This window comes from Podarcis erhardii, assembly GCF_964252035.2.
Source record: "Podarcis erhardii genome assembly, chromosome: 10".
Lineage (NCBI taxonomy): Eukaryota > Metazoa > Chordata > Lepidosauria > Squamata > Lacertidae > Podarcis > Podarcis erhardii.
In genome coordinates this window covers 76,577,822-76,604,642 of record NC_138500.1, presented here as the reverse complement: position 1 = coordinate 76,604,642, position 26,821 = coordinate 76,577,822, and the positions used below count along the sequence as shown (strand labels likewise).

The following is a 26,821-nucleotide window of genomic DNA, read 5'->3' as shown; positions in this document are numbered from 1 at the left end:
TCGCATGACAGCTTTGCTAGCGTCCCAGATTGTTCTTTACTCCACGTCTGTTCTCAAATTTATCTCAAAATAATCTTTCAATGTTTTTTGGGCCTTTTTATAAATCTCTTCATCTTTAAATAGGGTGTCATTCATTCTCCATCTGAAGGATCCAGTGGTTGTTAATTTCATCTCCATCTTTACAGCGTTATGGTCGGAGCAGGTTTTTGGGCAGATTTCTATCTTTTTGGTTCTTGGCGCCAGGCTGCTAGTAATCCAAATTTGGTCAATTCTTGTCCATGTCATTTTTGCTTCAGAAAAGAAGGTTCCCTCTCTTTCAAGAGGGTTCCTTGTTCTCCAGATATCAATCAAGTCCATAGTTTCAGTCATTTCAAAAAAAGTCTTTGGTAGTCTCCCCTCCTTTGAAATCACTTGTCTCTGTGCTTTATCCATATTTGTGGAGACGACTCCATTCATATCTCCCATCAATACAATTTTATAATCCAGAAAGTCCATTAAGGTCTCATGCAACTTCTTAAAAAATTCAGCCTTCCCTTCATTTGGTGCATAAACTCCGACTATCAAAATTTTTTCTCCTTGAATTTGTATTTCAATTGCCAGGTATCTTCCTTGTTCATCTTTAAATATCATTTTTGGAGCCAATTTTTCTTTTGCATAGATCACCACTCCTCTTTTCTTCACTTTGTCTGATGAGATAAATTCCTGTCCCAGTCTCTTATTTATCAATAATTTCCTGTGTGTCCTGACAATATGGGTTTCTTGCAAGCATATTAAGTCTAACTGCTCTCTCTTCAAAATATGAAAGACTTGGCGTCTTTTTCGGGGAAGGTTCAAACCGTTACAGTTCCAGCTAAGAAGTTGCAGAGACATTTTGTTACTAAGTACCTGTTCCTCCAACTGCTCCAAGTTTCTGTTCTTCTTCTGATGGTGGTAACAAGAGTCCAAATGACAGGTTAGCAATATCAGTTGGTTCTTCCTCGTCTACAGTTCCTTTCTGCAAGTCTTCCCGGTGTCTCCCCAAAAACTGTTCTTTATCTTGGATTGTTCTTATTTTGATCTTCTTTCCTTTGAAGTTAAAGGACAAACCCTGTGGAAATTCCCATCTAAAAGGAATGGCGTTTTTCTTGAGCAGATCAACCAATTCTTTAAAAAGGGTTCTCACCTCCAAAATGTATTTAGGGATATCTTTAAAAATCTGTACCTGAGAATTTTGGATCACCAAGGCTTTTTGGTAATGTAGATTCAATATTTTATCTCTCTGTTCCTTGGATCCCAATGTGATTAAACAGTCCCTTGGTTTCTTTGTCTGCCTCCTACCTAGCCGAAAGGCTGTTGTTATTTCGATCTCAACTCCTTCTCCTTCTCCCCATTCCTCATGCCAAAATTCTGCAAAGTTGTTTTTAAGGAATCCCACAAGGTTGTCGCCCTCACTCTCAGGAACCAATCTAAGTTTTAAATTCTTCTCCTTTCTCTGTAGTTCCCATAAAGAGAGGGTTGCATCATGTTCATTTACTTTTTTTTCGATCGGCTCAAATCTTCCCCTTGTTTCCTCTGCAGTTTTTTTTGCACTTTCAGCAATCCTTCTTGTTTCAGAACTTTCTTGAATTAATTTATTTATAGAATCTGTGTTAGATGATACGCTTGCCGTGTTCAAGTCCAATCTTGCTGTCAATTCTGTCAATTTTTTAGAATTTTCTGTGGACTGCTTTGTCAGTTCTATAGATTGCTTGGTCAGAGCTTCCAAAGATTGATTTATTTTGACCAGTGCCTGAGTCATAGATTCCATAGAAGCTGTTACTGTCTTTTCCTATGCAGCTGGTGTTATATCTGGTATTGAGCTCCTTTTCTTCTGTGCTTGTGCTTGCGCTTGTTTTGATTTATGTCTAGTTACTATCTCATCCACAGGGCCACTCATGGCCTCAAGGTCGTTCTCACAGAGTAGGCTTGCAAGTGGAAAATCCCACTGTTTCTTTTTTCAATGTACAAAGTTTCTCTTTAAACCCTCTAGAGGGAGCTTTCAATTGTGTCCGAAGGGAAATGAGTAACAAAGAAGCAAGGGAAACATAGAGCAATGAGCCAAAAGTTCAAGAGTCGATACTGTAAATCCACAAATGTTTCAGTTTAACCATAAGTTCAACAGCTTTATTAAAGTCCAAAAGTCCAACAGCTAAGTTTCCAAAAAAACCTTACTTTGTATCCAATTTAGACTGACAGTTCTCCTTGCTCAGGCAGCTCGATCTGGGGGAGTTTGGCAGTGAAAAGTCTTTTTTTACGATTATTTCCGCGCAGGAACAATATCCAATTTTATCTTCCCCCCTTCTCCTGCCAATTGGGGGGAATATTAAGTCCAATGTCAGGTTTGACAGTTTGCGAAAGGTTTTTCCTTCAAATACAGCTTGCTATTTTCATTGCTTCGCTAATCATGCAGTTCGGGGGGGCAGACTTCCTTGTTTAATGCCTTCCCCGTTTTCAGCCAATTTTCAAATTTAGTGTCCCGTTCAGTCCCTCAATCTTACTCACGGGTGTTGCAGTCAAATCTTTATTTCAGGAAGGAATCGGCGCTCTCCGTTCATGGCGACGCGGCTTCACTCCACAAGCTGGGTAGCGACTCTCAGCACCGCGCTCTCCCCGATGCCACTCCGGAGCCTTTAAAAAGGCTCCTTTACAGTATCGAGGGGCGCAAAAGGTGCCCGCCGAGTCTCCTTGTTTACAGGCTTCCGCGCCTGTAATTTTAGGGGTCCCCCGCTCGCCGTAGCGGGTCGGACCCGAACTTGCGGAGCAGTCCTGCCTCGGAGCTCGAGGCTAGAACCACCATTAAACGATGGCGCCGACCGGAAGTCCAGAATGAGTTTTCCAATAATCACTTTATCTATAAAGTTGGCTGTTTGTCTCTTTTCCATTCATCTTGGGCCATTAAAAAACTAAGGTAGTAGGGTATACAAATAATCTGTTCAATTTGAAGCCTCAACTCAAAGAAAAGGGAAGGGCGAACACATTTGGGCTGCAAGCACATTCCTAGGCCTACTTTGTCCATTTCAGTATGGAGTTTAAAACCCTGAAATCAAACTGTGATATGCTTTTCTTTCCATTGGCTCATTTGAGATCTGTAGAACCACCAAACTGGGCATGGGGATCCTTTGCTGAAACAGAAACAGCTCTAACTGCCAGTGTAGTAGCTTCCATGATGCAATGCTTCTCCTGGTCAAAAGCTGCTTGACTGGTGGGGTGGAGCCCCATCACTAATGTCCCAGTGGCTGTATCACTGCTGCTTACTGGGAAGCAAAGGAGCCAGGGAGGTCAGCGCAGTGCAGGCACACTTGTGGAGTCAATCCAGTGCTTCTGCTGGTGTGCCCTCACCATGCCAACTTCACCACTTCACCTCTCTCTGTCCTGGTAAACAGCAGCAACATAACTACCAGGAAGCTAGCATTACAGCTTCACCCCACCAGGTCAAGGTTTTTTTTGTGGGCAGTTGGAGATAATATGTGGTGTTGGGGGAAAAATGTGAACGGTTGATAATGTGGAGTTGGAAAAACTTGGGAGGACAAATGGTCACGCTAAGCGTATGTGATTATTAAGCACTTAAATGCAGGGACAGCATGTACACAAATTATAGAAAAGTGGAATGCATTCAGTTTCCATACTTAAACCAAACTTCAATTTGGCCAGAACCTCCAGTCCTTCATCTCCATCTCTGAGCAGTAATGCTTTGTCACCTCCTTGTAAATACCCTTAAAATACTTCTCTTTTTGTACCTGTTAGTTAATAAACTAAGGCAGATTAATAAATGAATCATCAGTAGATAAGAACTATTGACTCTTATAGCCTTAAAAAACAAACACAAATTAGTGTGGGGTGTCTGATAGGGAATTTGTGCAGTTGGAAAATCCGCTTAATAAAACCTCTGCGCTATGCATGCTCCACCAGTGTGTGCAGTGGTAACCCCCACGTAAAACGAAGATTGACTATATATAAAGAGGGGGGATAATATGGTAATAATATGGTTAATATTGTATTCTAAATGTTTTCCTAGTGTGATATTCTAAAGAGATATGGTTCAGATTATTGAAGCATAGCAATTTTTGTCCACTCCCCCAGCTTAGTAACAAGATTGTATTTTTGGTGAGCTTTGTTGGGAATCGAGGCACATTTACTCGTGGATACAGAGCAGTCATCATGGATATGGCCTTCCTCTACCACGTTGCCTATGTCCTTGTCTGCATGCTGGGACTCTGTGTGCATGAATTCTTTTACAGCTTCCTGGTGAGTATATCTCTGGAGTGTGGCTGTTTTGCCAAAATGAAAAATACAACTCATTTGATTCATGTTAGATCTCAATTCTCACATCATGTAGCTCAGCAGGGAATGGCAGCCAATCCTGGTGTTCTGACACTATTTGTATGATGCTTGTGTTTGTCCACATATGTTGGTCATTAGTCACACCCATATTGCATTTTTAGATGTACAATTCAATCATCTTAGGATGATTAACACCATGAAGGATGTGTTTCTTATTGGTTTGTGTGGGTAAAAAATATGTACATATTTTAATACCATTGATTAATAGCAATAGTAGTGATGCAAGTTTAAAGAACATCATTCTTTAAACTGACGTTCCCTCTTCCTTCTTTAAACAAGAACTTAAAACCATGTTCTACTTATTTGTATTATTCACCTCTGTTTGCAGAATGTACTTTTTTGTGGAATACAACACATGCATTGAAGGCATCTCTGCAGATGCTTGGAAATGAAGTCATAATATTAGATCATATCACTTTTATCATTAAGGAAGGTGAGGCTGCCATCTCAGGCAGCAGATCTAGAGCATTGTTCATGGTGACAGAGGAGGAGATGGACAGATCTGATGCATGAGCATCAGTTCCATGCTCATGAAACAGGAAGCCTTTAGCTGCATGATAACAGATTTGCCTACTAGGCAAGTAGGCAAAGTGCCATTGAAATGAAAGGGTACTGAGCCCGTGTGTAGTAATATGTATTTGAATTGGATTTGGGCAGAGTACCTCACAAAGTATTTGTGAGGATAAAATGGAGGGGGGGGGTAAGTGTGTATGTCACTTTGAGTTCCTTGGATAATAGAATCATAGAACAGGGACTCTGAGGATCATATATTCAAACCTCCTGCAATGCAGGAATATATAGCTGTCCCATATGGGGATTGAACCTGCAACGTTGGTGTTATCAGCCAACTGAGCTATCCAGTGCACAGATGGGATAGAAATTTAATAATAAATAAACATACAATATTAGTGAATGCCATTTGGGTTTTCTACCTGAGTAGCCAAAATGTTTTGAGCCAGCCTTATGTCTTTATCCCTTAGTGTAGAGGTTTTCAACCTTTTGGAGTCCATGGCTCACCTGACCAACCACATTCTTTCTGCAGCTCACCTGTGGAATACAGGGAAATCCCTACTTACTTGGGAGTTCCATCCCAGGCCACCGCGCCCATCACCAGGACACCTCCCCTTCTTTCCTTGGCTTTGAAGGTTGCTGAGGAGCTCCATTTTGCTGTGTTATAACCCTCATAGGGTCTGAACACATTTGTTCCTGATCGCAGTTGACCCAGCCCATACATCGTTGGTGCATCCATCAGTGCTTGTAGCAAAACTGGCAGCTTTTTAAAGCTTTTGCCATGGTTTAGTTTGCTGCATAAGAGTAGGTAGTTACATGAGGCAGTCAATGAGACTGGTGGAGCTGCAGCATTTTTAAGCTGCTGCTTCTGTTACCATGCAGCTAAAGGCTTCCTGTTTCACTTTTACTATCTTCATTTTAAGTATTGATGATTCACCCATAATACTGGATTTGTTAATAATCATAGTTATTGCATTACTAGTTATTACATGATTAAAGCACCTGTACTCGGGTGGAGTTCTTTTAAAATATTTTTTCTGAGGTGTTCATATGGTGTGTCTATCCAGTCCCATTTTTTTCTTCCACTTTTTAAACTTGTGCGCCTAGGACCTCTTTGTGATGGATTGCAATGATATTCTCCATACTGTTTTGTTGTCCCATTATAACAGAGAGCCATACAGAAGGTGGTTACTTACTGATTTAAGTATTTCTGTTCAACTGCTTCCAATATTCAAGAGAGCTAAGAACAAGCAGTCATCCGCATAAAACAACAACAACAAAAAAAAACTATACAAAAAATCCTACAGGTGTTAAGATTGCTTTAATATCATTAACATAAAGCAATTTTATGCCATGGAAAAATCTTGATGCTTTAGGATTAGTTATGTGAATTGACAGAAAGTAGTGTCTTGGGCCAGCTCTGGACAATGCCCGCTGAAATCATTGTGCTGCTTATTCCTCTAATGCAGTGGTTTTTAAGTTCATGCAAAGCACCGAGCTATCTGTTAGTCCCCTGCATTACTCAGTCAGAAATGAGAGTGCATCCTACAACACACTCAGCAGACACGTGGCTGCACATAGGCAGGGAGGATAGATCTTGGTGGGCAACCTTCCTTTCACAGAAGCTTGTCCTGCATTACTGATTTTCTCATTGAGAAATCTGTAAGTTTTTAATTGATCCTGGGATCCCCCAGATCAGAATTTGAAAATGTCTGCACTATTGCATTACTTGAGTTCAGGTGGTAATCACTTTAAGGAGCTCTGCTGATCACTTTTCTGTTTTATGTTGTCCCCACCCCCCACCCCAGTTATTTGACTTGGTGTACAGAGAGGAGACTTTACTGAATGTAATTAAAAGTGTTACGCGGAACGGACGCTCCATTATTTTGACTGCAGTATTAGCGCTCATCCTTGTGTATCTCTTCTCCATTGTTGGGTTCTTGTTCTTGAAAGATGACTTCATCATGGAGGTGGAAAGAACACCTATCACAGGTATTGCTCCTACTAGCAAAACTTGTTTCCACTGTAGTGCATTATTAATTCCAGATAGGATCCATCTCCATTCCAGTGACAACCGAATGTTAGATACATAATGGAGTCTTATTTGGGTAGTATCATTTTGTGAACTTTGCTCCTTCAAATCCTTTCTTTTCAGCACAGATTCATCATTTGTGATGCATAAGGCAAAATAGGTGTTTGATCAAATAAAGCTGATATATACGTCGTTTACTCACTTTAGAAATGTTAAATTAGTGTTTTACTCAACTCCATACATATTTATAAATGAGAATCAAACTATGTTTTCATCCTTGAAACTCTTTAAATATTCTGGATTTAAAAAGATGATGCCTCACCTCCTTGTCATTCTTTGTGAATACTTTAATGGTTTTTAAAAATTGATGTTATTTTCATATCTGACAGTTGTTTCTAGCTTTGAATATATTTCATCCTAACTAGATGGAGTTCTGTTTGATGTCAGTTCTGTAATTTAGGCAGAAGCAACAGTAAAATGCCTGTGATATATTGTAAATGTGAAACCCTGATCTCTTCATTACTGCCAGTGCTTTAGTCTTCTTCCTCAACAGTCTTCTTTCATTGTTTCTTCTGACACTAAGTGAGAGATTTGGTGACTTGTGGGTTTTATCATGGCCAGAACACACAATTATTTGGGAGTTCAAATGTTATTTACATAATTGTTGTTAAGTAAAACAAAGGTAGAGATATATCTCAACTGTCTCGTACAAATTAATAAAGCAACAAAAGACTTTTATCCACAGATTTTGCAATGTATTTAAATTTAGGTCCTTGATCAAGTGAGTATATCTGAAACCGAAATTTGGTTCCAAAATGTGAAATTGTCAGCCTATTTCTGTCTTAATTTTTAATGTGTCTGCTGATACCCTGTACATATATTTTTGCAACAAATCATTCCATTGCCAACATTTTGTTCTTTGTTCTCTCAGAAAGTGGCACTGTTCCTACCACAAGATTAACAGCAATGATGGATACATGTTCAAAGGAGAACTGTAGTACTACAATACCAGCTTTAAAATTAGGTTAGTTGAATGCTCACAAAACATTTTCTGTTTTTCCCTGAGCAAGTATCTGCTGCTTAGTTAGACCAAAATGTGATTATATGCAGAACATATAAAGGTAAAGGTACCCCTGCCCGTACGGGCCAGTCGTTTCCGACTCTAGGGTTGTGCGCCCATCTCACTTAAGAGGCCGGGGGCCAGCGCTGTCCGGAGACACTTCCGGGTCACGTGGCCAGCGTGACGAAGCTGCTCTGGTGAGCCGGCATCAGTGCAGCACACGGAAACACCGTTTACCTTCCCGCTATAAAGCGGTACCTATTTATCTACTTGCACTTAAGGGTGCTTTTGAACTGCTAGGTGGGCAGGAGCTGGGACTGAAAGACGGGAGCTCACCCCGCCGTGGCGAATCGAACCGCCGACCATGCGATCGGCAAGTCCTAGGCACTGAGGTTTTACCCACAGCGCCACCTGCGTCCCTATGCAGAACACATAGTTGCCCCTAAAAGCAGCCACCATGTGTATACTCTCCTCTGCCCTGTCTCTGCATAATGTCCAGAAAAAAGAGAAAAAAAGGTATTACATAATCACAAGGAGAGTTTCTCTGTCAGTGCATCATTTCATTAGCTTGAAGGGATGGGGGAAATTCTCAACACAATGATGTTATGTCAGGCATTTTATTCTACCACTCGTTACTGAAAGTGGAGGTGTTTGTCTGCCAGTTTGGCAGCAACCACATGTTCTCTACATTTGTCTAGTTCTGCCATTAGTCAAAAGCTTAGTGGAGTCCTGTATCATGTACATACATGTGTTCCATCCACAGATGAAGAACCAGATGAGGATGGGATTGAGAGGACATGTGACACTCTGCTAATGTGTATTGTGACAGTTCTGAACCAGGGCCTGAGAAATGGTGGTGGAGTGGGTGATGTGCTCCGAAAGCCTTCTAAAGATGTAAGCATTTTGTATGATGTAGCTTCATGCTCATGCATGCTAGATAGATAGACAAACAGATGCCTTTCGATTTTATTTGGAGTGTTTTAAAGGGAGTGCCTTGATCCCATTCCTTGCTTTGGCTGGATAATACCCATATTCACTTAATAGATTTTCATGTCACCATGCTAATTCGTCAGTGTAAACCAAACCAGATGCAACAGAACAACCATGGGTAGTTGTGGGGTGGGGTTTATTTTTTAATGTGGAAATATAATACATATTTCCCGCTGCATCAACATAAAATGAACAGGATGTAATTGCTTGGCCTGAATGGATGCTCTGAAAACGCAGATGATCCAAAGTAAATGTTTCTCAGCTGGGTGCAAATTGACATCACGTAGAAACATTATTGTCATTTCAGGAACCCCTCTTTGCTGCTCGAGTTGTCTATGACCTCCTGTTTTATTTCATTGTCATCATTATTGTCCTGAACCTAATTTTTGGAGTCATAATCGATACATTTGCAGATCTCCGAAGTGAAAAACAAAAAAAAGAGGAAATCTTGAAGACAACCTGTTTCATTTGTGGTATGTGTTAGCGAGCTATTAAATTGGGTGAGGGAAAAGCAGTTTTAAAGAGTTTTATTTAAGCTTATTCCTTTCCGATAGTAAACCAAATGGCAGTCAAAATATCACATCGATGTTCACTTGCTCTAGGTCCTAAGTTAGTCTTGTGTTGTCATTGCTACTAATAACTTATGTTTGGGTGCTTTCAGTTATTACCTGATTAATCCAGTATGAAGGGTCTGTGGTCTAGTTCTCCAAACAACATGTATGTAACTGAATTATTTCAGACCTTTTTACGTACGAGCTGTGCATGCCAACCCCACCTACCCACCCCCGCCAACCCCACCCCTTTGGCAAGCCCTGCTTTACACCACGTCAACCCCTTGCCCAAACCATCACAGTTTGCCCAGTCCAGATAAGATAGAGGCGTTACATGTTCTCAGGTCCAAAAGGTAAGGAGATGACCTGTTCCAGACAAGGTTGCACTTCCTTTGAAGGAGCAGATTATCAACAGTGATGCTTTTGGAACCAGCACTATCACTGGAGGTCCAGAGGGGTTTGGTGACTAAGATTGGCTGTTTCCGGCTACAGCTGGCTCACTAGTTATGGACCCTTTTAAGACAGAGATGATGGCCACTGTTCTCCGTGGTCTTGCAACCTTCAAATTGCAATGCCAATGAAGATGCTTTGGAAACTTCAGATGAACCAGAATGCAGTGGAAAGGTTACTGCCTGGGGTGATCTCTAGAACCCAAATAACTCCTATTCTAAATCAACTGCACTGGGTGCCAGTTTATTTCTGAGCCCAATTCAGGTTGCTCACATTGGTATTTGAAGCCCCGCATGATGTGGGCCACAAATATCTGAAAGACTTCCTCCTTTCCCAGGGACCACCCTGGGTGTTAAGGTTGGGAATTCAAGGAGTGGCAAAGAGCTCAGCAGAGGACTTTCTCTGTGGTAGCTCCAAAATTGTAGAACGCCCTACAGAGGTGTGTCTAGAATAATCATTATTCAGCTTTTGCCATATGCTGCAGATGCACCTTTTTACCCTTACCCTTGACAGTTAAAAAATATTTTTGTAGGCTTCTTGAAAAGTGTAAATTAACCTGATGAGTTGGTTGGTTTGTTGTGTGGTGTTTTTTTTTTAAAAAAGTATTCTGGTGGCAGGTAATAAATCTTAGAAATAAGTAGGGTCATTGGCAAGCTAGTCTGCATGGAACACTTGAATATGTAAGACAGGTATATGGAAGTCTCAGTTATGCTTATATTAGAATTTTTAGGTTGAAATACTGTGGAAGCCAGGGACTCAAGTGGCGCTGTGGGTTAAACCACAGAGCCTAGGACTTGCCGATCAGAAGGTCGGCAGTTGCTCCTGTTGCTCGGTCCCTGCTCCTGCCAACCTAGCAGTTCGAAAGCACGTCAAAAGTGCAAGTAGATAAATAGGTACCGCTCTGGCGGGAAGGTAAATGGCGTTTCCATGCCCTGCTCTGGTTCGCCAGAAAGTGGCTTAGTCATGCTGGCCACATAACCCGGAAGCTGTACGCCGGCTCCCTCGGCCAATAAAGCGAGATGAGCGCCGCAACCCCAGAGTTGGTCACAACTGGACAGGGGTCCCTTTACCTTTTTACTGTGGAAGCCAAAAAGTGGAGTGCTTAGAATCATAGAATCATAGAATCATAGAATCATAGAGTTGGAAGAGACCACAAGGGCCATCGAGTCCAACCCCCTGCCAAGCAGGAAACACCATCAGAGCACTCCTGACATATGGTTGTCAAGCCTCTGCTTAAAGACCTCCAAAGAAGGAGACTCCACCACACTCCTTGGCAGCAAATTCCACTGTCAAACAGCTCTTACTGTCAGGAAGTTCTTCCTAATGTTTAGGTGGAAACTTCTTTCTTGTAGTTTGGAACCATTGCTCCGTGTCCGCTTCTCTGGAGCAGCAGAAAACAACCTTTCTCCCTCCTCTATGTGACATCCTTTTATATATTTGAACATGGCTATCATATCACCCCTTAACCTCCTCTTCTCCAGGCTAAACATGCCCAGCTCCCTTAGCCGTTCTTCATAAGGCATCGTTTCCAGGCCTTTGACCATTTTGGTTGCCCTCCTCTGGACACGTTCCAGTTTGTCAGTGTCCTTCTTGAGTCTTCCTAGAGATGGGCAAACTTACCCCATCTTGTTTCTGAATTGGCTTGTTCTTTCCAGCATTTTCAGAGAATTCTTATTAAGAGTTATCTGAAATCTTTGAAAGTTCTGGCTCATTTCAAATACTTAGCAGCCCTCTATTGGTGAAGGCCCAGCACACAGCTCCCACTTTCACAAAATCATTGTTGCTGAAAGGTTAGTTTCAGGGGATGAGGACGAAGGGAAAGGGGATATTTGGCAAAGATCCAAACATATTCCTGGCTGAAATTCAAAGGGATTTTCATTCGGATCATAAAACACTTGCTGTTTCCCAGGTCACCAACCTAAGTTCTGAAACTCAACATCATCATTTAAAACAAAATAAAAAAATTCCTTCCAGTAGCACCTTAAAGACCAACTGAGTTAGTTCTAGGTATGAGCTTTCGTGTGCATGCACACTTCTTCAGATACTGTGTGCAGATAAGTGTGCATGCACACGAAAGCTCATACCTAGAACTAACTCAGTTGGTCTTTAAGGTGCTACTGGAAGGAATTTTTTTATTTTGTTTTGACCATGGCAGACCAACACGGCTACCTATCTGTAACTGGAACATCATCATTTGTTCATCATCATCTATTGTTATAGAAGCTATTCCTCTGAGAAATTGGATAGTGAGCATTTGGGCAGCCTGGTAGATTTTATCTTCATTTCCATCCCCTTTATTTTAGATCATAGAATCATAGAGTTGGAAGAGACCACAAGGGCCATCGAGTCCAACCCCCTGCCAAGCAGGAAACACCATCAGAGCACTCCTGACATATGGTTGTCAAGCCTCTGCAATTTCTTTCTTATTGTACATCATCTGGAGCCTTTTCTTTTTGCAAAGACGGAAAACAAATACTAGAAATAAATACCATATCTGATATATGCCTTAATGAAATTGTTGGTCTTGAAGACTCTGCTTTTACACTGTGTGTGTGTGTGTGTGTGTGTGTGTGTTTGTATGTGTGTGTGGTAGTTTTTTTAAAAAGAACTTGTAATTAAGACAAGTGTTGACAAGATGATGGAACTAATGAAATATTTTTGGTGTGTGTCTCCTTTTTTGCAGGGCTTGAGCGAGACAAATTTGATAATAAGACAGTTTCCTTTGAGGAGCACATAAAGGCAGAACACAACATGTGGCACTATTTATACTTCATAGTTCTGGTCAGAGTGAAAGACCCAACAGAATACACTGGTCCCGAAAGTTATGTGGCTCAAATGATTGTGGTGAGTCACTTTTATATAAGTCTTACTTCAGGGAGGTGGGCCTTTCAGGTGTTGCTTGCCTAGCACCATAATTACATATTTTAGGCACCAAGTGCAAAACGTCCTCTTTACCCAGGCCTTTTAATGTGGGGGGGGGGGAACAGTTATTATTAATTTTTCCTGATAGTTTTATTGGATTTCATTATTATGATATGTAAATTATGTTTTATTGTTGTACACTGCCCTTGGATCTTCAGATAAAGGGTGTTGTTTACATTGAATAAACAACAACAACCACAAGGACTGTGAGAAGCCGCCAACTGTAGAGTTACAAAGGTATTTAAATGCATTTGCAGTAACCCAAGGCAAAGGCCCAGCACTGGGCATAATGAAAATATGAAGGCAAAGTTCACAGTTACCCTCAGGCTCCTGCACTCTCATACTCAGTATGCTTATCCAGTTTGTAAGTCTCCTTTTTTTTTGTCCTGAATCACTGGTTGATGTTTCATAAAAGAGAAAAATGCCCACTGCCAAGCAACAGTACAAAGAAAGAATAGAGGTCTCCACTTCTGCAATGCATAGAACTATTCCAATAGTATGATGTGCAAAAATGACAACAGCATGAAACTGAGTTTGGTAGCCTGTGAAAGCTGTCCAGACATTTTGAAGTCTCTCTGTGTACAAGCCTCATTGTCCCAAGGATGCAGCTATTTGGAGGTAGGAGACTTGGGAACTCCCAAGATAAAGCTGCTGTTTTTCTGACACACTTCATGCAGATAAATTGTAGTTGTAAAGGTCAGACCTTTCTTTCTCCTTGCGTTTCAGCCCCCACCCCACCCCCACCCCGAGAGATCTGTAAAAGCCTTGAAGGGTAAGAAACTGTGTTAGACTTGGTGCACATGGATGCAGTTAGACTCACGTACATCATCTTGATCTTTTATTGCTTGATTTGTCAATTCTTAACTTGACTTAAGGGGCCTTAGCATAGTGATTGAGCCCATACTTTGCATGCAAAAGTTGCCTGGCATCTCCTGTTAAGAGGACTGCAGGTTGCAGGTGATGGGAAAGATCCCTTTGTGCCTGAGACCCCCTGGAGAGTCACTACAGATCAGACAAGAGTACTGAGCTGCCTGGACAAATTATCTGATCAGGAAGAAGGCAGTGTCCTAGGTTCCTAACCTAGCTGTATCTAAGACCTTTACCAATGGGCAACATCTTCACAAGCATATTTTTCATGGATCCTGCCCTACGTCTAGACTCTAGATCGGCAGGCTGCACGCTCTGGCTTTGAAATGGAAACTAAACTTCAATAAAGACTTTTGTACATAACATCAGCCTGGCGTTGGTCCTCTGTGAGCTGGGACCTAGAGGCAGCTCTGACAGTAAGTCCCGTCTCCCCTGTGCCTCTGCTCCTGAGCCCCTGACAGATCCCTTTAAAACAAGCAAGTGGTGAACAGAAAAAGATTAAACACCAGCACTGGATTAAGACAAAAAATAAGATTGGGGGCAAATCTAGCATAATTTTGAATCTTGTATCATTCCCTGGAGAATATTTGGCTAAATGGCTTCCCCTGCCATTTTATCACCTGCAATGTGAATCAATTTTAGTATTGTTTAGTAGCACTTTTACATTATTGAAGGAAGCACTTGGCTTTTATTCTTCCTCACTTCACCCACCATTTCTTTCATTATTTCAATGTGAACTAACAGTAGTAATTCATCAAGTGTATCTCTAGTGCCCGCAGTTGGAAATTACTGGTGCAATGCACTGATGCACAGGGAGGCAAACTAAAGCCCAGGGGCCGAATCTGGCCCAATCACTTTCTAAATCTGGCCTGTGGATGGTCCAGGAATCAGCGTGTTTTTACATGAGTAGAATGTGTCCTTTTATTTAAAATGAATCTCTGGGTTATTTGTGGGGCATAGGAATTCATTCCCCCCCAAAAAATATATATATATAGTCCGCCGTCCGCCCCCCAAGGTCTGAGGGATAGTGGACTGGCCCCCTGCTGAAAAAGTTTGCTGACCCCTGCACTAATGCTAATGGTGGGATCTCTGGAGTTGAGCCCCTAAAATATTAACAAAGTCACAAAGGCCACTATGTACTGCATGCTTTGAGTATGAAAAACCAATTTTGGAAGTTTAATGACTTAAAATGTTGGCAGTAGATTGCTGGGTTTTATTTGATACTCTCCCTGGAATGAGCTATGTTGTGGAATATATTGTTTGAGTGGGAATGCTGTACTAAACATAAGTCCAGTTTAAAGAGAAGCACATGGTATTAGCTTTTTAAAAGTGGTGGATGGATTCTTCAGCCCAGCTTTATGGTCTGCATCAGAAATAATTTGAGGATACCAGATTCTGCTGCTCTGTGCATATAGGACATTCCCTCCACTGAGTCTCCCAGGCCACTGGTTCCTTCCTTTTCCCTTGCCTGGATCCTGCAGTATTGAGGGAAACCCTGTGCGATGTGTCCTGGCCTCCTTCACCTTGCCACAAATGGGCAGCTGTAAGAAAAGTGTCGACATCATCACAATGGTGCAGAGAGCTCAGCAGCTGGGATGGGGACCTGGAATGGGTAACAAAGCCTGTTGGAAATGTAAACCTAAGGATGGGGATCTCTACCATATGTGGTGGTTATGTGACGAAATGAAAAAAATTTGGGATCTAATATATAATGAACTTAAGAAACTTTTTAGGTACACTTTCCCGAAAAAACCGGAGACATTCTTATTAGGGATAATAGGAGACGAAATAAAAAAGGAGGATCATACATTATTCCAATACGCTATGGTGGCAGCTAGGGTTCTTGTAGCCCAAAAATGGAAGTCACCGGAGATCCCAACAGTTATGGAATGGCAGGCTAATTTTTTTGAATATACAGAATTAGCGAAAATGACATATAAAATCCAACACCAAAAAGGGGCAAAGTTCGTAGAAGAATGGGGTAAATTTGTAACATATATAGGAATCAACTGTAGAAGTTTAAGAACTACAGCAGGGTTAACATAACTCTTGTGACGTGTATAGAAATGTAGAAGAAACTGTAAGAGAATATGTATATTAAGAAAACCGCAACTGGGAAGGAAGGAAGTCGAGGTGTGACTCAACGCAATGTAAATAAGATGACACTAAGAATAATTGTAAAGATTGTTTTATTTTGTTTTTTGGAAAAGGTCAATAAATTTAATAATAATAAAAAAGGAAGCCGGTGCTGCACTGGAAGTGTACTTCCAGAAGTGCGGCCTGGCTTCCTGAAGCCTCGGTAGGCTTCCAGGCCTCGGTGGAGACCTTGCAGAGGCAGCGGAGGAGGAAGTAGGGCCACTTCTGTCAATCAGTCATGTCCTAGAGAAATCAGGACTATTGGCAGGTGTGATATTATAAATCCTATTTCCATAATAACTTTTCTTGTCTAGGGTGTTTGGCAAAGTGGTTTAATTGACTTTAAGAAAACATTTCAGGACCTGCTAACATGTTGGTTTGGGATAAATTTTGTTTTAACATCTTATAATTTTGGTTATGTTAATTGCCAGTTGTTGTGATGATTACTTATTCTATGCCAAACTAATTTAAATGCAGACATGTGCCTGAAAAGCTTTGGTTGGATGTGAAATTGTCAGCATGTCAAATGGAGAGCTGGTGCCTTGCCTTGCCTTGCCTTGTCATTTTGGAGGATATGGGAGTACGGTTTCACTTAAAATCTTTTGAAATACATAAAGCATAGATGCAAGCATGAAAAATGAGGATATGAAACACCAGAAATGAAGCATTCATTAAGATTTTGGCATGGGAAACAATCTGAAGTGATGCAACATGTGCTGAGTTTGCATCCATAAAGTGTGGCACACTTTTAAATGCTTTATAACTACTGCAGTTTCCACCTAAGATAGGCTGTAATCTTGATAAGCCTATCTGTTATTCTAAAGCAGCAATGCTGCAGCAAGCAAAGGCTCTAGCAGCTCAGACAGCTGCCTGTGGCTGCAAAGCCAGACAGGGTGTGTGTGACTGCTGCCATGGAAACAAAGGGGCAGTCCATCCTTATTGAGCACAGGATATGAGCTCAGTGTGTGTCATATGACCTGTACAGGATGTACATGGGTGGAGTTTGGAGTTTCTCTCTGTTTGTTGAAGAGAGCAGACATCTTTTACTGTATTACTGCTATAGACAGGAATAAAAGCATGTAGTTACATTTCTGTCTGTGTCTGATTCCCCTCCCTGGGGATATGCAGGGAGGAGGAGAAGGAGGAGAAGCAGTTGGTGTGTTTTTCTCACAGCCTGAGGAAAATCGCCGGAACGGACCTCGTGTGCATTCCTGCCGGGAGTCGCCCGAGGGAGGTCAAAGAATTCAGCCGGTGCCTGGAGAGATAGGCACATACCTCTGACCGAGCCTGAAATCTAACAGTGGTATCAGGGCTGATGGTTTCTACGATCCATGGAAGTCTGCAGAAAGAGTGGCAGAGCTGCTGTTTCCATTGCTCCATGGAGGCCTGAGGTGAGAAAGCTGATTCTCTGCAGCCAGAAGCTGACCAGAGGAAGCTGAAAGCCAAGCTACAGAGCCCAGGTATGAGATTTTCGGGCTTAGAAGTGTGAATGCAGATTGATTCATTCTCTGCTTCGAGGGAGCAAGGTTTGGGAAAAACAGCTCCGAGAGAGGAGGACTCTGCATTCCAAACATTCCTGTGGTTTTTCCTGTCCAAGGAAAAGAATGCAGTTGCTTAGCAACGCAGGCCAGTTTCAAGATAAGGGCTGTACAGTCACACAGTGCCTCGGAGAGGCGAAAACAAGTTTGTTTTGACTTAGGCCCAGAAGGAACTGTTGGAAAGGGACTTTCCAAAGCGGCCAGTGTAATAGCTGCCAGGTGCACAGAGGTTCCTAAAGGAGCCAAGGGCAGCTCCACGAAAACAAGCCAGCTATTGGATTTTAGAGGCTTGTGTTTGAGAGTCTATGCAAGGACTCAAAATGGATGCCAAGAAGGGGGGAGCCCTGCCTTCTCCGCCCCTCCTGACCAGTGACAATTATGCATCTTGGTCTATTAAGATGAAGGCCTTGCTGCAGAATCAGAGACTGTTTGGGGTGATTGAGAACCCCATCCCTGCAGCACCAACGCGTGCTTGGGAGTCACAGGATGTGAAGGCCAGAACTGCTATAATTCTGTGCGTGTCAGACTCTCAGCTTATCCATATACAAGATTTACAGCACGCGAAAGATGTTTGGGACACGCTGAGAAGGACACATCAGAGAGATGCAGGTTCTTCAGCGTTGCTGTATTTTGAGAAGCTGACCAACCTGAGGCTTGCGCCTGATGGAGATGTTCAAGCGCACCTGACGGAAATGAAATTTCTGCGTCAACAGATGGTGGAACGTAATTTCCGTCTGCAGGAGGAAGTGTTTTGCTTCATGGTCATCAACAGTCTGAATCGGACTTACAAAACGGTTGCCAGTCAGCTGGGGTCTCTCCCAGCGCAAGATTTGACTTCGGAGAGGGTCTTTGCTGTGGTTCTTAATGAACATGACAGGCTTGCCGCCCTGGAAGTCAGGGACAGGGGGAGACAAGAACGGAGTTCTGACACCCCCACTGCTACAGCTACTGGAGAAAATGCCGTAGCTTTGAACGTTGTCCGATGCTACAATTGTGGACAGACTGGGCATCTTCAGCGGTACTGCAAGAAGCCACGTCAGAACAAGGGAGCCAAGGGCAGCTCCACGAAGTCTGAGGCGTCAGGCAGAGGTCATGCCAAGTCACAGACGAAGCCTGCAAAGGCTTTGATGTCGAAAGGAGCCACACCAGAAGTGGGGAATTCTTTCGTTTTGGACACGGGAGCGACGGTTCACATGACCCATCGCAGGGATTTGTTTTCGTCGTTTAAGAAGCAAAGCTTCGTTGTACAACAAGCCAACGGTCAAGAGCTGGAAGCCACCGGAATTGGGACTGTGTATCTTAAAAGTCAGAACTTGACTATAAACAATGTTTATTTGGTTCCAGAGTTGAAGTACAATCTGCTCAGCGTATCGCAGATTGCCAAGAAGGGACTAAAACTGTCCTATGATGATCAACACTGCAAGATCTACAAAGATGGAGAGTTGTATCTTTCTGCCGAAGAGAAAGATGGACTATATTTTTTGACTTTTGATCAAAGTGATTACATGGAATGTAATTCTTGTGATTCTAACATGATTTCTTTTGCAGGTGTAGCCAAGAAGAACGCCAAGCAGGTCACCTCGAGGGTCGACAAGGCATTTCAGCGGGTGTATGCTGATGTGATTAGTCCTTTAGCACCGTCTAGAGGCAATGCAAAGTATTACCTAATATGTGTTGATTCCTTCACAGGTTTTGTCTGGATTTATCTTTTGGAGAGACCGAAAGAAGCCTTAGAAAGGTTTAAAGAGTTTTGTGAAAAGGTTAAAAATATGCATGATGCTGACATAGATTGTCTTTGCACAGATGAGAAGCCAATTTTTCTTTTACAGGATTTCCAGAGGTTCCTAAAGAGGAAAGGGATAAGACACAAAATTGCAGCTTCAGAAGAAGCTTGGAACAGATGTGTTTGTGTTAGGGTGAACAAAGAATTGCAAAAGGGAATGGAAGCGCAATTGCTTAGTTCACATCTGCCACATGAGTACTGGGCTGAGTCGCTAACGTCATTTTGTTATACGTGGTTGAGAAAGTTTTCAAAAGAGTTGGGAAGTTCTCCTTTTGAGAAACTGTTCCACAGAAAACCTTCTGTTGCCCATTTCAAGGTTTTTGGGTCTCATGTGAGAACAGAAGCTCCGGGTGGAGTAAAGAATGCCAGAGGCATTTTTGTGGGTTATGAAAAGGGTCTCTACAGAGTAATTTTGTCTGAATCTGGTCAAGTGATTCTCACAAAATTTCTAGAGAGTGCTCCTGAACAGGAGAGAGTGATTGTTCACACATTTCCCACAGGTGATGATGATGATGATGATGATGATGATGTTGATTTTATTGAGTTCAGTAGTACTGATGATGACAGCGATAGCTCAGACAGCTCAGTTGTCACAGTCATTGAGAGGAAATCTCACACAATGACTAGACCCTCAGAGGAGGAAGACGAACCACTGTTTACAATTGGTACTGGTTCTCCAGAGAGTCCAAAGGTTGAACCAGAAAGCAAGGAAGAGCAGCACCTCTTACGTAGGTCTGAGAGAGCAACGAAGGGTGTACCACCCAAGAGGTATTCAAAGGAGTTTGCCAACCAAGCTATTGCATGTGTTGCTGTTGTAAACGACCAAGGTCAGATTGAAGCTGTGTCTGAGTCAGAGACAAAGGCACAACAGAGAGTTGTTAACCAAGGTAATGCAGAAGCACTCATTCCTTGGAAGTCACATAACCAGAGAGGTACATTGGTAAAACCAATGGCGGGTAGTTCCAAGGGTGGAACTGAAACAACAGGGGAGTGTTATAAGTATAACAACTGTTTGTTTTCTTCTCTGGATGACGCTTTGCTCGCAGCACGCATTGATACTTTAGGGGGAGTATGTTATTCTAAAGCAGCAATGCTGCAGCAAGCAAAGGCTCTAGCAGCTCAGACAGCTGCCTGTGGCTGCAAAGCCAGACAGGGTGTGTGTGACTGCTGCCATGGAAACAAAGGGGCAGTCCATCCTTATTGAGCACAGGATATGAGCTCAGTGTGTGTCATATGACCTGTACAGGATGTACATGGGTGGAGTTTGGAGTTTCTCTCTGTTTGTTGAAGAGAGCAGACATCTTTTACTGTATTACTGCTATAGACAGGAATAAAAGCATGTAGTTACATTTCTGTCTGTGTCTGATTCCCCTCCCTGGGGATATGCAGGGAGGAGGAGAAGGAGGAGAAGCAGTTGGTGTGTTTTTCTCACAGCCTGAGGAAAATCGCCGGAACGGACCTCGTGTGCATTCCTGCCGGGAGTCGCCCGAGGGAGGTCAAAGAATTCAGCCGGTGCCTGGAGAGATAGGCACATACCTCTGACCGAGCCTGAATTCTAACACTATCATCCTGGCCTACTTTGCACATTAAGCCAATGTTTTTGAAATATTTTGAGCTCAGACAATTTTATGATTCTGAGCTACAAGAAAGAAGATTCCACCTAAACATTAGGAAGAACTTCCTGACAGTAAGAGCTGTTCGACAGTGGAATTTGCTGCCAAGGAGTGTGGTGGAGTCTCCTTCTTTGGAGGTCTTTAAGCAGAGGCTTGACAACCATATGTCAGAAGTGCTCTGATGGTGTTTCCTGCTTGGCAGGGGGTTGGACTCGATGGCCCTTGTGGTCTCTTCCAACTCTATGATTCTATGATTCACTCTCCAAAACCATTTTTGCTGTTGTTGGCATCTGCCTGTCTCGAAACACAATGGAGTGACGTCTCCAGGGGTGACGTCAAAATGCTGCATTAGCAGCACTGAAGTGACCTCCCCGGGGTATAATATGGAGTTTCTGGGCTGCCCCAATGACAACGCCCCCTCTCAGCCTCGCTGGTGCAGTCCAAAGGAAAGTAGAGCAATCCGTTTGGCACCAACCTGGATGCAGGAGTTGCCAGAATGAGGCATACAAGGCACCATTAGGCCTTTGGGACTTCTCCTGAAGGCAGCAGAAGTTTAGCATCAGAGTTTTCCTTCTTCTAGATGGACTACCTTCCCAGGTTGACAACCCCCTTCTGCCCCTCACTTCCCATCTGCTTTCCACCTACAGGGAAATGCAATTAAAACAAAGTAGCAGCTCTTCCCAAATCAGATTGAGATAACTGTGGGGCAACCAATAAAGTATTGTTATAGATTGGGGGGGGGCCCTCCCTAAACCCTAGAAATTAATAAATTGTAGAATTTTGATTATTTGGAGTATTGAAGCGCAGATTGCAGGACAGTGGAAAAATACAGGCTAAGCTTCCTTTCCAAGCCAGCGCCACACTTGGGATAGGGGCATTAACATGACAAAAGGTGCTGATGGCCCATCTGAGAGGAATTCTTGGGCCTAGGCAGATAGAGGTTGCCATGTTGATGGGGTGTGTGTTTGAGGTAAAGAGAGTCTTTAGAGCAAGGGGTGCTGGGAAGAAGGGAGAGAATAGGCTGAGATCCATTTTGGGCCAACCCACACTCGGAAAACCAGTTCATTATGCTGCCAAGTGTAAATCGGACAGGGAGCTTAAGCCAATGACAAGTGTGTCTGTATGATGCAAACATTTCACATTTTTCATTCTCGCAAGCCTATGGCAGCTGCCTACCCACCAGCAGCTGCCATGTGGCTGGGAGAATATCTCAATGAGCCAACAACATGGACAGGCACCAGTCATGTGAGTCATCTCACAGGAACTGCCTACAGATAAGCAGCTACCAGTTGGCTAGGAGAACAGATAAATTCCTAATCCTGGGTCCTCTACAGTCAGAGTCACTGAGTTGGACGAATCCTTGAGAAATCATTCAGACTATCACCCCACTCCACTCCACCCCATCTCATTTTATATTTAAGTCACATCTAACATTTTTCTACTTGTGTGTGTGCAGGAAAAGAATTTAGATTGGTTCCCTCGGATGAGAGCCATGTCCTTGGTCAGCAACGAAGGTGACAGTGAACAGAATGAAATCAGAAACCTGCATGAGAGACTGGAGTCCACCATGAGCCTGGTCAAGCAGCTTTCCAGTCAACTAGCTGAGCTTAAAGAACAGGTTGGTTGGTTCTTTGTTTATTTATATTTTACATAGCAGAGTTTGAGTAGACAGCTTCATGCATGTAAAAAGAATTAACCTCTCAGCTAGATCACAGTGGGGTTCTTCCAGTAAAAATCGCCTTTTGTCAGAAGTCTTAATCCAGCTTCACAGAAATTAAATGCAATAGGTAGTAAAGAGTAAATTTCCATAGAGCTAACATTCTGGTTGATTAATCTCATTAATCAATCAGTGAGTTGTCTTTTATGCATTGTTGAAGCCAAGGCGCTGTGGACCTGATTGGTGCCTAAATGGGAGACCTGGAGAGCTTTCTGAATAAAGAGTGGGATGTAAAGAGGTATCAAATGATTGAGTAGTCAGTTACATAAAATATATTTCACTGTTAACGAAGACATCATTATAAATCCCACTTTTACATAGCTGTCAATGTAGGGGGGCTTTTAAAAAGAAAAAGCTAACATTTATTGTTAGAAGGGGGAAGTACATTTTTCTGTGTATCACAGTTACACACCAGAATCAACGTTAGTCTCAAGCATGCCCTTACCTCTCAGCCACACCAATTACAACTTACATTTATCTATTATAGTTGGCTCCCATCAAGTAGCACAAAGGTGGCTAACCCCCTTGCCTGGGGCAGGCAAGCAAATTTTTATAGACCCCCAGTATACCCACCCACCTGATTTTGGCAGCAGTGGCAAAAAGCAAACTAAATAAAAACTGTATTTGAAACTCTCCATCCAGTCCAGCACCATGATGGGAATGCAAATTGCCCTTATGGGGTACACAAAATATTTGGACCATTCCCAAATCAAGACCCCCAAGCAAGGCTGTTCAGGGCACTTTGGCAATTCAGATGTTTTAAAAAATGCAGCAGACAGCATGTTTGCAAAAATGTAAAAAATCTTTGCCATATGAGGAAGATGCCAGGCTGAGATGAGGGGAAGGAAGAGCTCTTCTGTAACCAACAGGTTTTGCTTCTAACTAGAGGGAATAACTTATACAGTATTGTATATGTTTTTCAATCATAGTGCTTTGAGGAAGGAAAGTTAAAGTAATAAAACTCACTGCTAGTTCTGCTTGTTTGGAAAATTGTGGATCCAGGCAGTGACCATTTTATGTGTGATCACATGCATGCTTGTCACTGCCAACCCAGAAAATGGGGCAGAACGGGACAGAGGTGGAACGGGGCAGACTTATGTGTGCTCCACCAATGTGTTGGGTCAGGAGCAGAACCCTCACACAAAATGGTCATTGCCTGCATTGAGGTCCTTCTACCTCTGTCCCACCTATCCACACTTCAAATCAGTTTAGCACTTAGTTTCTGTTACTTTTGGTACAAATTGACCATAATGCTAGCATGAAGCTCCGCCCCCTCATGCATCAACTCAGCTCTCTAGTCCTTGTACTCATCCTTCTGACCCTTTGCTGGCTACTGTCCTGGGAGAATTTCTGCATCGAATGTAGTCTTTGATATGAAATCATTTCCCACAAAACCACAGGGAGTGAAGCAAATCCCTTTGAGTTCTCTCTCCAGAAAAAGGGCAAACTGCAGGTTGCTGCTCTTGCAGAAAACTTGCTGTATTCTGAAATATGGCAGGATTCTTCTCCTTAGAAGCAGCTACTGTGCCTGCACATTTAATTAAACTCTGCCAGAAAGAAAAAAGTTAATAGCCGTGATTTTACTGTATTTCCATATAAAGTTGAACTGGGGGAGGGGGGAGGTGATTCTGAGCAACTCTTGCTCTTTTCCAGAGTTGAATCAGGCTCTGAACTCAATCCTGAGCTTGGTGATAGCAACAGTTGAGACAGGTGAACAAGATTTGAGAAGGGAAAGTAAAATCCATCTTCCCTGGGTAATGTGAACACTGTGTACGGGTGCACATTTTTTATCTTTCTGCCAATAAATTGCTGTGAGGAAGGGGAAATTGCCCTAAATTAATGTGCTAATACTTGCCTTCCAGAATTTACATATTTTTTTTAAAAAATACTCACTTGCAAGGAACCCCCTTTTTTCTTTAGTTTTTTGGTTTCAAAATAATCTCCTTGATGGTTTTTTTCATCTTTTTTATCTTGCAAAATGAAATGAAATAAATGTCACAGTGTAATGTTTGTAATTGCATGTCTTTGCTAAAGAGCAGTCAGGAGCTTATATTGTCTTTGTCTCCCTCTCCACCTTTAGATGACAGAACAAAGGAAAAACAAGCAGAGGCTGGGCTTTCTTGGATCAAACGCAGCGTCCCACGTGAACCATCACATGCCACCACACTGATACCATGGTGGGGGGGGGCATGACTAGCGTTTCATCAGTATTCTCACTTGATTACAGAATGAAAAATCAGGAGTGGTGAACAGCGCCTATTGTTACAAAGTTACAAACAACAGTGTGCCAGGATGTTAAGTGGTTTAGCTCTGGGAACAATTAGTAACTGTTTTTTCTTCACTGTTGAAAGGGGCCACCAGCTCAAATATTACAGATAAGGTTGTGGTAAGGGGAGCTCTTCTACATCTTTCCTCAGGCAAAACAATTTAAAACTGGCGAGGGTGGGGTCGCAGTGTGGAGAGATAGTACAACCTTAATTTACTCTCTTGTAATTCAGATGGCTGCCAGCAGATGCATAGGCATGGCAGAATTTGGTTCTGTTGTTTTGAATGCCACCATATGAATCTTTGTAAAACTAATGGAGCAACCAAGAAACAGAGGAAATAATTTATTAACACAGAATCCAACAGCCTCATTCGGAATCTGTAGAAGTTCTCTGTTGTCACCTTTGCTGGCCAGCATAATTTGTTATGTTTGTTTGGAATTTTTGCTCTCTCTCTCTTCAATCTAATTACCGTAAAAATGTCATTGAAGGAGGCAATAGTGTTATGGCAAGTTAATTTGCATTGAAAGATGAACAAAATCACCCTCAAAGAAGCATTGTTTTTCTCTTTAAAAAAAAGAGGGTTGCAGAGACAAGTATTAAGGCTAATAGAAATTTTGCTGTGCAATTCCTTATTTATAAAATAGAGCACAGTGAACCTGCAGCTGGGAGAACTTGAAATTTATGCACATAACCACTGACAACATTAACTGGAAGTGATTTCTTTACTCTTGAATTTAGATGTTCCCTATTAATGTGGCTGCAAGTAGAGAATTCAACTAATGGTGGTCTTTAACTGTGTTTTACAATTCATGTTCCAAGGAGAGAGTTGAGGAGAAAATGTGATGTTTTAGAACTAGTGTTAGATATTAATTTCAGGGGGTAAACAGCTTTGAGATGAACTGTCTAGAAAAAATGTAATGATATTGTTACTGTCCATAAACCACAGGAAAAACTGCTAATTTTTTTATTAATTTTTTTTATTTTTTTTTGCTTCAGCTCCTCCTTTCTCTTTTTCCTGTACAACATGTTTCTCAGATAGGATTCCCCTACTGCATACAGTGGACAGCCTCCCACCATCCCTGACCATTGGTCATGTTGGCTAGGGCTGATGGGACTGATGGGAGTTGGAGACAAACAGATTCCCCACTGACACAGGAATATTTCATGAATATGCATCTTCTGATCTATATTGTGGCCATCATTGGTTCTGCTTGGAATTCATGTGACTTTGCTGTGGTGAAGGGAGAATCAGGTTTGTACTATAGGCAGGGCCTTATGTTCTTTCCTTTGACAATCCAAGAGACTTCAAAAGTGCAGAACTCACAAATGAGAGTGAAAGGCATGCATTCTGCACTATTTCTAAGTAAATCTTGCTCTTCTCTAGCACTTGTCTCCAGCTGAGTGTTTTAGTACAAATGCTGCTAAAGAATTGTAAAAAGGCATTGAGCAAAGCAAAACAGAGGGATGCAGGTGGCACTGTGGGTTAAACCACAGAGCCTAGGGCTTGCCGATCAGTAGGTCGGTGGTTCGAATCCCTGCGACGGGGTGAGCTCCTGTTTCTCAGTCCCTGCTCCTGCCAACCTAGCAGTTCGAAAGCACCCCAGTGTAAGTAGATAAATAGGTACCGCTCCGGTGGGAAGGTAAACGGCGTTTCTGTGCGCTGCTCTGGTTCGCCAGAAAGTGGCTTAGTCATGCTGGCCACATGACCTGGAAACTGTCTGCGAACAAACTTTGGCTCTCTTGGCCAGTAAAGCAAGATGAGCGCTGCAACCCCCAGCATCGTCTGTGCCTGGACCTAACGGTCAGGGGTCCCTTTACCTTTACCTGTAAAGCAAAACAGGTAGCCCTGATTGCTTATTATAAGAGCTAAGAAGGAAACAATTAGCAGTACTGGAAAGTTTGAAGAGAGAATTATCATGTTTGCTATTCCTTCTTGGAATAAAGCAATCCAAATTTGGAAGCCATAAATGCAATTCTAATGCCATTAAATCAGTGAGATTACAGATAAAATTTCAGGATTACACCA

General features: G+C 42.4%; 1 protein-coding gene across 7 annotated transcripts in view; it reads left to right on the top strand.

Moving 5' to 3' along the window:
• Window positions 1–25,754, top strand: part of ITPR2 (inositol 1,4,5-trisphosphate receptor type 2) — a 355,772-nt gene extending 330,018 nt beyond the window's left edge. For all 7 annotated transcript variants that reach the window (XM_081879044.1, XM_081879042.1, XM_081879045.1 and 4 more), the window contains 8 exons: window positions 4,099–4,263; window positions 6,678–6,861; window positions 7,833–7,925; window positions 8,725–8,855; window positions 9,259–9,424; window positions 12,636–12,796; window positions 22,268–22,429; window positions 24,609–25,754. In XM_081879044.1, coding sequence (XP_081735170.1) covers window positions 4,099–4,263; window positions 6,678–6,861; window positions 7,833–7,925; window positions 8,725–8,855; window positions 9,259–9,424; window positions 12,636–12,796; window positions 22,268–22,429; window positions 24,609–24,698 — 1,152 coding nt within the window. In that variant the 3' untranslated portion in view covers window positions 24,699–25,754. The remainder of the gene's footprint in view (window positions 1–4,098; window positions 4,264–6,677; window positions 6,862–7,832; window positions 7,926–8,724; window positions 8,856–9,258; window positions 9,425–12,635; window positions 12,797–22,267; window positions 22,430–24,608) is intronic.
• The last annotated feature ends 1,067 nt before the right edge of the window (window positions 25,755–26,821 follow it).